The 11,557-nt window shown below is 38.8% G+C and overlaps 1 protein-coding gene across 1 annotated transcript; it reads right to left on the reverse strand.

Annotated features, from left to right (window-relative positions):
- Window positions 1–1,349: 1,349 nt before the first annotated feature.
- Window positions 1,350–7,339, reverse strand: LOC134743760 (zinc finger protein Elbow). The gene is made up of 2 exons (XM_063677407.1): window positions 7,112–7,339; window positions 1,350–3,995 (listed from the first exon to the last, which is right to left on the reverse strand). The coding sequence occupies exons 1-2, from the start codon at window positions 7,169–7,171 to the stop codon at window positions 2,808–2,810; spliced, it is 1,248 nt and encodes a 415-aa protein (XP_063533477.1). The 5' UTR covers window positions 7,172–7,339; the 3' UTR covers window positions 1,350–2,807.
- Window positions 7,340–11,557: the final 4,218 nt, after the last annotated feature.

Genomic DNA, 11,557 nt, shown 5'->3' on the forward strand with positions numbered 1-11,557 from the left:
CTATCGCGATTTCCATCACTCATCTTATCAAGGAAATTGACAGATACTGTACTGCGGCGGGGCCGAAGACGCCACGACAGTAATACAGCTACAGTTGAAATCCCAACGTCATCTGTAGAATCGCAGCCCCTATTTTGTAAGACCATGTCTGTTTATAGTTAAGTATAACTTCAACTAAATCACCTCCAACTCCAAAACAGGTGTTACTGTATCACCATTAATATTCGCAAACATCTCGATAACCATATTTCCGCCGTACAGTCAACGCCATAAATCCCCAGCCTTCAGATTATTGAATTAATAAGATGTTGAAACAGCCATAGCGCGAAAGTTAATTGCTCGCCTCTGATTTATCACCCGCATTTACATTATTTATACGTGAAAATATGAATATTCCTACCCAGTTCCCAGACTTCGCTTAAAACGCGTAATTAACAATTTATCATTGTGAAAATAAAATAACGATAGAATTAATTAAATACTTTAACTGGATATTTTGATAGTTATCTCAAGTGTGGTGTAATGGCCAGTTTATAGTGGGCAAGTCTAATTATTAGCTTCACGGGACGTTAATTTCTTATGATAATGTCTTAACTGTTGTGGTAAAAATTATTACGTCCGTTGCTCTCCGAGTAGAATTTATACTGTTAAAGTTAAAACACTTAACACCAAAAATAAATGGCTTACATCAAAATTTGAGATGATTTCGACGATGATAATGAATTTATTCGGTAGTTGCGTTTAGCAAAGTGACAGTGAAAGTGATTTAGTGACTTTACAAATAATCAAGATGGATGTTGAAGAAAGCATAAACGCGTTTACTTTAGTTCACTGCATAATCAAAAAACAAAAAAAATATTCTCGAGAAGACTTCGCCATTTTGAAGTTCACCTGGAAGCCAATGTCTATCTTTTAAGGGGCCCACTGACGATCTCAGTCCGCCGGATGATATCGGCCTGTCAGTTGTTCGGAACTGTCAAATTTTTGTTCTAACTGACAGGCCGATATCGTCCGGCGCGGCGGAGTGATAGTCAGTGGGTCCCTTTAAGGAAAATTTATCACAATATTTATCAGTACTGTCAAATATTTTGAAATATGTCTCACGATAGTTTAAGTGCGAAAATTCACGTTTACATTTGACATTTTGAGATGTTTACACGGGATGGTCGGCGGCAATTGACAGATTGAATAGCTCCATGTTTTTAATTTAACACACGTTATTGGTGCAGGTCCGTATCCGTCAATATTGAGATCCCTATGTAGAGATCCCTAGAAGCTATGACAACCTTACTTACCTGCATCAGCACAACACCAAATACGGATTTCTGTCGGATCATAAATTAAAAACATTTTTGAAATTAAATATTTACGTATATTTTCTTCGCTTTATGTACTTTAACAACAAATTATGTTTAACATTGCTGTTTCGGCATACACATTATTCGGTTGATATCAGCGGCCGTAGCACGGTCGCATTTTTATCACCTGTCACCATGCCTGTCACGTTCTAAGTGCGAAAGTGACAGGCACAGTGACAGGTGATTAAAATGGAGCCATACTGCTACCGCAGATCTGTAATAACATCAAATCTTACAAAGAATAACTTTTATAACTTCGCACCATTTTGACAACTGTTTATACAACAACTGCAATGTAGTACATATTTGTGTACTCAATGGGCTCTATATTAAGGATGTTAAAATCTGATACGAAATTATGCAAGTTATACATAGACCATAATTGCACCACAAGACAAAATAGCAGTTGAAATGGCTTCCTACCTCAAGTGACTATCTCGTAACATTTAACTTTAATGTAAATTTATTAAGTAACGTGTTGAGATTCTGTTATTAAGATCTTATCGGTTTAACAAGTTGGAAAGTTGAAGTGAAAATGAATATAAAATAAGATCGTTAAGGTAATCTTAATGAAGACGCTACGCTACGCGCCGGTACTACGCTTTATAATACAAGATATGTGCCTCATTGTCACCAAATAATACGTTGTTTCCTTTCGACATCCAATCTTATCCATCGATTAAAAAGTATGTGTCATGGAATAAGTACAAGTATTTTACAGACTTAGATTCCGTAAAAACAACCGTAGTTTATTACGTAAGCAATTGATTATATTAAATTATCGACAGTTCAAATGGCATTATTGCCGTAAACCGTCCTTTGTGTCGATGGATCTGATTAAACGTCTAATGGATACATACTCTTGTATTCAAAATACCCGAACGATTACCTGTTTTATTACGAAATTGAGACAGGAATTCGTTTGTGTATTCTTAACAAGAACAGCTTTAATAATACAAACACAAATTAACAATTCTAATTTGCAACAACTTATTGAAAAAAAAAACTATTTAAATTACATCTATAGATTTGGTACATAAAAATTTTGTTAGTCTAACTAGAAAATAAACGCTTGCGCGATTCAAAGCTTAAATTGGCCATACATAGGGCATACCTGACCAAAATGCTCTAGGGCAATCCTTCACGTTTTTCAATAACACTGAACCACTATTTAAAGCACTAGCGTCGAGCATTAAACTAATAGGTATGCCCGAATATGTACAGCATGATTTACAGATGAGCTCTCACAAAAATCAGTGCACTATAACATACATTACGAGTAGAGATCACAGCTGCGCTGCCCTCGCGGGCTTCGTCGATGATATGAGCCGACTAGAACCTTGGAACACTACGATACCTATATGTACACGCTCCTCGGTTGCGAATGTCCTTTTGGCTTGGGCGTTAGCGGTCGGCGCCCCCTTTCTTGTGTTGGAGCGCCGCCGCACCTCACGGGTGAAGCGGCCGCGGCCCGAACAGCGGGTACGACGGGAAGTAGGCGGCCAGCGATGGATGCGGGGCCAGCGAGAACAGCGGCGGCGACGACACCAGGTGCGACGGCTTGCTGTACGGGTGGAACCGCGGCGTGAGTGGTGACAGCGGTGGAGTCGGGTACGTCCGCTGCAGCAATGGGTGCGTCGCGCTGAGCATCGACAGACTTGGACTCGATTCACCGCTGGCAGTGTGCGAACGCAAATGCTGGAGCAGCTCCTCGGACGTCGAGAACCGCTTCCCACAATAAGCGGAATCTCCGGCCATCCAGCTACAGACAAAAGGCAGCTGAGATGCAGCCGCCAAAGCAGCCAGCTGAGCGTGCGCATAGGCTGCAGCCGCGGGGTGACTAGTCGGCAACGGGAACGGAGTCTTCGCGTGGTCGCATTGCGTGCACCCAGCCGGGCATACCGCAGACTTGAGCAAATGCGAACTCAACGAACAACCCGTACAGTACGGATCTCTGCAAACTCCAAGATCTCCTCCTGGCGCTTTCATTCTCGCGTACGCTAGGTACGGGTTCAACCCGCTTTTCAGCGCATGATGCTGCGCTGCCATAAGACTGCTCGTCATTAAATCCATGTGCAAAGGAAAGCCTGTGGGTGGCAAGCCTCCTAGAAAAGCTGATGATGTGACAGGTACGCTCGGTTTGAAGCTTGAATGTTCTTTGGTGTCAGCACTGGACGACAGACTGGTTGGCGTGAAGGGTAACTTGGATGTGGATGAATTACTACCGGAGTCTGATTTGGTTGGATTTGGAGAGCCATGTAGAGGACTTGACCGTTCGTCTGATTTTTCTGACGGCGTTTTGTGATGAACGGGCGGCGAGGTTCTCTGAGAGGATGAGCTTTGGTTGCTCCCACAGCGCGCTTGCACAGGGGTTGTTGACGCGCTACCTTTGGACGAAGGCGTCTTGGAGTGAGTATTTACGGATGACGCTCTGTCTTCCGGCGTTCTAGTCTTTTCTCTCGCAGTGAGGCACGACTCGTAAGGCTTGAAGCTGGGCTTGTTATCCATATGCGGTTTGTCTTCATATTTCTTGCTGGCCTTTTCCGCAGCGGAGATAAGCTTGGGGTTCGGCGTGTCAGCGCCGATGGCGCTGCAGGTTTGCGCGAGGAGCGCCAGCGGGCTCTTTTTCGCGTCGAGCTGCAACAAAAGGAGAAGCCATCAGTTTATGAAATGAAACGTCCGGGTCGAGGTTGCGAGTGACGGGCGCACAAAGGGACCGCGGGGCGCCGAGGGCGGTGGGAGGGGTGGGGGAGTCCAATCACGCGGCCGACGCGCCATTATCCGCGCGTCTGGCAGCCGTCGGCTCCGCTTGACATTTCACTCGGCTCCCGCATGATGTAATCTCGCTGTGAAAAGGGCAATTTGTGCCGGTGAATTTGCGGCGCGCCCGGACTCGCGCGTTGTCACGTCTATTGTCACGGGACGCACTATTATTTCGAGCGAGTATTGGGGTGTTTTTTGCGGTTGTTGTGTCAACATTTTAGTTTGATTATGGAGGGTGACGTGGGACTAATTGGATTCTTAGCAGATTTTAATAGATTTGCGACGTTACGTTACTTTAATTCATGACGATGGTATACATAATTTTCTATAATATGCTAAATAAAATGCAAAGGAGCTAAGCGCAGCAGAAAGTGTTATGCCAGAATCAATTTACGAAACAGAACGGTAGTAGGTAAATTAAATAAACATGCGGTGAATAAAAACATTTACTTTGCATTACAATTAGCTGAAAACCAACATTTATATGAATATCGTAATGATAATGTTTTAGCCTAAAACATTAATAGCAATAATTTCAGTTTAGTCTCATTACAAGCGCTACGTCATCGTCAGATCCATTAATGAAAACCGCCATGGTATAATTTACTCAATACCCACACAAAACGCGTGTGTATACCATAATAAATCCGTGCATAATCTCAACCATTTATCATGAACGCCTATTCGCGGAATGAAGCAAAACCTTTGCGAATTGCGTTAAAACGGAACAAAATATTCTCAGTTATCTCACGTTTACGCGAAACTGTGAAATGCGCCGAGAATCTTTCGCGATTAAGTTATGATTTTGTACGCTTGTCTACAAAAATAATGAGTTTGTGCCGTTTTGTTTTTGAATTTGTTTCATGTTAGAAGCATAAAGTCGATGAATAACAGCCGACAGAATGAGATTACATGCTTTCCGGTGATTCAAAAACATTGTTTTGGCTAGAACTAAATATTTATACGAGTAACTGTAAAATAACAATGTATAAGTAGTTAGTAATTGTAATGTAATATTGTTATTGTGCTATATGCTTCTTCTTTTTCTTCTATTTGAAATAAAAACTAAACTCGCACAAACTTTAGATAAATTATTATCTGGCCATTGTGATAACAAATGTTGATAGAATTTTATATAAAAACTTTTTTGTTTAAATTAGACTTGTTTTTAAAAGGAGCTAAGTTTTTGTTTATCTTTCTGTTATTATTTTTAACTAAGTGTATGTCTGATTTCGTATTGGCAAGATAGACATGGTTTCATACTGCATTATCCAAAAATAACATTTAATATTTTAGCTGTGATACACCTACGGTTTTTTTTGTAAAATGGATTTAAAAGTTAAACATGATCCAAATTAAATTGAATTAAGTTATTGCTGCGTTATTTGCGTACATTTTCTTGTTTTAACTATTTTGATACTAACTATAGAAAAACTAAACATTTTTGGCATTTTTTTTGATTTCCTTTAATGGAACGTGTGTATAGCTAACTAAAATTAAATGATTATTCGGTCTCTATTAACTGAACACTGTTTTTACACGACTGCCCAAAAAAGGAGTGTATTGTTCTTTAATTCGCCCTCTATTTTTATTTTTATTCATTTAGTTATTTTTGTTATTATGTATTTCGAATCAGTTGACTGGCCTATATACAAACAGTTGGCTTGCCTTATTCTTTAGGTTAGTTTATGCGAGTTTTTTTTTGTTTAAATTTAACGTTATTGAATAAAATTACGGTTGATAAACCCAAAGAAAAATAAAAAAAGTATCTAGCTAATAGCTCTGAGTAGATTTATAAAAGAAATCATGTGATATGGCCGATCACTTAATATTTATGAGATGCCGACAAAAAGATGGGGGATGGAGAGCAAACAAAGACAGTTACTTACTAAAATAAATAACCAATTGCAGAATTGCAATATATGTAGTTTGTCAAAGGACTCTCATTTCAAACATAGACAGAGAGAATCGGAAGTATGTTTTTTTTTGTTCTTATTTACTAATAATTTGGTTTGACCAACTATAGTAAAAAGTGATTTTACTTACAGAACTATCAGAGGACTAAAGTTCGTTTAAGCTCTTTGAACAGAACAAAGTGCGGGTGTCACTGACTCACTGTCAACGTCATATTTTCATAGAAATTTGACATAAATGATGACTTCCATATCCTAAGGGTAAAAACGGGACCCTATTACTAAGACTCCGCTGTTTGTCCGTCTGTCTGTCAATAGGCTGTATCTCATGAACCGTGATAGTTGCCGCTATAACAACAAATACTAAAAACATAATAAAATAAATATTTAAGTGGGGCTCCCATACAACGAACGTGATTTTTTTGCCGTTTTTTGCTTAATGGTACGGAACTCCTCGTGCGCGATTTTAACTCTCACTTGGCCGGTTTTTTTATAACTTTTACAACATCAATTGTGGAGAGTTCTCGTAATAGCCTTATTTTTTTGACCGCAGCATTTCATATCGCATGTCCCTTGATTCATTGCTTCGATCGTTAATGCCAGTTCCTGTGCTCATTATGGTCAATTATCCATTCTATTCATAATTATCCAATTTTACGACTGTTTACATTATAACAAAGAGTAATATTCTAGTTAGAATTGTATGTCGGTAGTTAAGAACGACAGGTTATTAAAGAAATTGTAAGGATAAGTTATTGTAGCGTTAATGTCCTGTTTCGCGATTTGTTTGTTTATGAGTAATTTACACCCTGTATATCAAATTTAAAAACGTGAACAAAGAACGTAAGTTTATGATAGGTACGTGTTTTCCTGCGTTCAGTGTTTTGTTATTGTTTATACAAAGTTATTTTTAATGAAACGTTTCATTCGTCTTTGTTCTTTTATATCTTTAATATGTTTAGTAAGCCCAATGCTATAAATTGAAACTACGTACTATTAATAATAGTTTTTACAACTAAAGTTAAACATTTCCTAGAAATTTAGAACTAACTTTGCTGAAAGCTTAATGAAACTTACCGTAGTAGGTAAAGGCGACAGATAATCCGGCCGTAAATACTGATTGCTTGACGTGAGCATGTTGCCCCACAATCCGTTAGTTTCCAGCTTAAATGATTAATCACACACAACACTTCACTTCACTAATCCGTCATATCCGTTCACAATAAACACGTGCTTCTCGTTCGGCGGTCGGCTGCGGACTGAGCGCTTGCTCCCCCCCTTCCCTGACACCTTGTCACTCGTCGCCGCGCCATTTTTGCATTCTGTGTACTTTGCGGGAGCTTTGCCGTCTTATCCCCACCGCTGTTTGACACCCCGCTGGTCACCCCGTCCCGCTCGCGCTTGGGGAAATTTTATAAGTCGTTTTCCCTCGTTTTGATGAAAGGATTATATAAAATATGCAACGCAGTCAAAGGCTAGTGACGACAGAGATGCATCGCGGGGAAATTGAATGGGGTATAAGCGGCGCGGTAATAATTTAGTTTTGAGCGGTTTGAGTTGCGGTTTAGCGCGGATTTTTATTCGTTGTTTTTTCTTAGAGTAAAATAGTTTCGTACAGTGAGATTTGAAGATATTTGCCCAGAAGCTTATCAAAGGTTTACTTATTTTAGGGTTGTTAAAATGTTAAATTTCATTAAATCAATATAAAGTTGAGATTTTTTAAAGAAATTTATTTGATTTAAAGTTCGAGTTGGCCTCATAAGTGCAAGAAAGTTGCATTTTGAGATTTGTGGTAGGGCTTTTCCAATATAATAACAAGCAATCCTAAATACTTTTATTACAAAATAAATTAGATTAGTCATTAAAATGGCTTATCCTTGCGTAAGCCAGGTAATAAGCAAACCGTACCCTTATTTAGGACCACCGGCCGCGTTTTTAAAAAACGCACTTCACCACTTTCATTATTGACGGAGCTGACTCATCGCAATTTTTGTAATTTAACAAAAGGGACTGTAAACAGTAATGATTCTTAAATTTTTGTTTGTAAAAATGCTTAACGAGGGTATAGCTTTGAAAAAAGAAAGCGACTTAACTGAATTGTTTATTTTACGAATTAAGCTCTTTTGAAAATTATATGGATGATTGTAAAATGTTTGGGTGGTCTTTGTTCTATGTTTGATGATATTTATATTAGGGTTTTGTGTTTTTTTAGGAATTATCACATTTTTAAATGGTGTCTTAAGGATAATCTTGGATTTAAATGATAGTTTAAGTTTTTTGCAGACTTACTACCTACTCGTTATGTTGTAAGTACTTACTTATTATTTCAAAATCAAAATTTTAAAGCTAATTTAATAACCAACCTGTTTTTAAAGGATTTGATCTAGTTTAGGCATTGTTTTGTACAGATTATAATTCTGCATTTATAATACGCAGTATGCATGAATGATCAGAACTAAATTGTTTTCATACATGAACAAACCTCTGATTTATTATTTTCCAAATCAAAGTTTAGATCTACCAATAGATAGACTGTTAGCGCAACTCGTCGAGAGATGGCGCTAGTAGTATCATTGAATGATGTATTTTGATATTACCATTATATTCACTATTGCGGCATGTTTATGATATTCTATTGATAATTATTAATTTAGGCATCTAGATACGCTTCTTGTTTATGATATCACCTACAAAGGAAACGGATGATATTATAAATATTCCTAATAGTTTCACGAAAAGGGATATACAGACTAATTGAATATTTTGCAAAGCAAACACAGTGTGGCAGGTACTCTTACTTTTGACCCTAACCGTTCCTGTTGTAGACGACTTAGGCCCACATGCACCATCCTACTACACACATGGTAACTACAGTAACCGGTTAACCCCGGGTTAGTGAAATAGTGCAAGCGGGTACTTATTATAAATCGACCAGCCTAACCATACTGAATCAATCTTTTCCAACCTTGATGTGTTTTGATAGCACCCCGACAAACAATGAGTCGACAGTTCGCGGCTATGTAACCCATTAGGTAGGGGGGAGAGGGGGTGTCGGAGCTCATTTCACGCCGGCAATCACCGACAAACGGCGGCCGTGTCTGATATAGGGTTGTCGATATCGACAATTCGAGATTTGTTTTATGCCACGTCTGTTTCTCTAAGCTAGGTGTGAACTTTTTTATGGGGAATCATGAAGTTTAAGACATTTCAGAGAGCCAGAGTTGCAGCTAAAATGCATTTTCATTATTTTCATTATTTCATTATTTAGAAGAGGAAGGAGAGAAAGCGCATGCAAAACAATTATTTAAAATACAAATTATTTGAAATGCAATTTTACGTGACAGCAAGAATAACACATGTGTCTACAAGGGCTCACTGCGGCTGAGTGAAAATGTGAAGTGACGAATCACTCTTCTATATACTAATTATTATGTAGCACGTACTCAAGACAGGCGCTGGACAGCAAGGGCGACGTCATGGAAAGGACCTCTAGGAAAAAGAGGGATAGAAAGACCTACTATGAGCTGGCAAGATGATATCACCAAAATTGCCGGGCCAAATTGGATGTGGCCAAGGATCGAGATAGATGGAAGCAAAAGACGCAAATTAGAGTCAAACAAGCATACAACCCTAATGTCTTAGAGGTTACCGAAAACACGTTTTACAATACTAGCTTTAAATAAATAAATATTATAGTTAAACTTTACACAGATCGACCTGTGGCACAGTAAGCTCAGTAAGGCTACTGTTAGCGCTGTGGCAACACCGCTAGCTTCGCCAACCAATGATGTGTGGAAACGCAGCCCTGCAGCCCCAAGATGCCAACATAGACGGCGGGATCGGCGTCCAACCAGAAAGCGCGATGCTAGCGCCAGAGTTTCACACATACGACGCATCTTCGGGCATCGCTGCGAGCGCATCCCTCTCTTGCAATCTAACCACCACGATAAACGCCCGTGTCCTAGACATAGAACCTATACATATAGCTATTGTACATTGTAATAAAACCCATTAAAATGGTAATCTCCAGTTGATACCTTGTATTATTTAAACAGCGCAAATAGGCGCTAACATAAAGTAGCCAGGCAGTTTAAACAACTGATAATACCTGTATCCAGAGATTCCAGAGTCATAAACAGAGTTCTCAGTGTTGAGTAGAATTTGCTTTGTGCTTATCTAATTTATTCTTAAACTCATTGACACTTTGGGCCGCTACTACATCCTCTGGGAGTTTGTTCCAAGCGTTGACCACTTTGACAATTTTGTCGGATATATAGCCATAGGATATATAGAAAACATCCATAAGTTCATAACTCAGGACCAAATACTTGTGATAAACACACAAATAAAAAAGAAACCTAGGTTTTCTTAAGAATAGGTCAAAGTTGGTCATATTCAGCATGCAGAACAAACAAATCTTATTATTCATACCTATACGACCGGTCTGGCCTAGTGGGTAGTGACCCTGCCAGTGAAGCCGATGGTCCTGGGTTCGAATCCCGGTAAGGGCATTTATTTGTGTGATGAGCACAGATATTTGTTCCTGAGTCATGGGTGTTTTCTATGTATTTAAGTATTCATATATTATGAAATAAAACTATGAAAACGGATTTTATCGCGTATGTATTATATGGCGTTTCATAGTTTTATTTCATGAGTAACTATCGCGGTAACCGAAGACAATATTATTTGTATATTATACATATCGATGTCTATGTACCCATAACACAAGCCACTTTGGGCTTACCGTGGGACTTAGTCAATCTGTGTAAGAATGTCCTGTAATATTTATTTATTTATTTATATACATCAGTCTTGTGTTCTATATTCTATATAATAAAAATAAATAAAAAATAATGACAGATTAAATAAAACATAAACTAGCGGCAACCCTAAGCGGCGTGAGATCAAAAGCGTCGCCGGCAGCTTTGTCCCGCCGCTACCGGAGGAAGTGTCCGTCTGTCTGATTGACCCGAGCTGTTGCATAGCCTAATAACAATGTATTAGGAGACTAGGAACGTAGTTTTATCCTAGCTTGTCTTTAAACTTGATTGCATCTCTGGATAACCCGTCTGCCCTAGTCTAGTCGCCATCAGATATATCGGAGTGGACAAGATGTTCACAAATATCTAAACAAAGTCATAAGGCTATTAAATATATATATTATATTATAATAATACGACGACTAATACTTAACGACCGGTCTGGCCTAGTGGGTAGTGACCCTGCGTGTGAAGCCAATGCTCCTAGGTTCGAATCCCGGTAAGGGCATTTATTTGTGTGATGAACACAGATATTTGTTCCTGGGTCATGGGTGTTTTTTTATATATTTAAGTATTTATATATTATCAAAGATAGATATAACTCCGTAATAGATGGATACAGTCTAAGGAAAAAACGTGCCTCGAAAATCAAGAAAATTTGATTCTCGTTCAGAGGGCGCTACTAGTTTTGGCCTACAGTCGTATAGATGGCGTTGACGGTTTCGTTTGTTATTTAACAATTTTAACGCATATCAGTGAA

Source organism: Cydia strobilella, chromosome 8 (assembly GCF_947568885.1).
Source record: "Cydia strobilella chromosome 8, ilCydStro3.1, whole genome shotgun sequence".
NCBI classification, from domain to species: domain Eukaryota; kingdom Metazoa; phylum Arthropoda; class Insecta; order Lepidoptera; family Tortricidae; genus Cydia; species Cydia strobilella.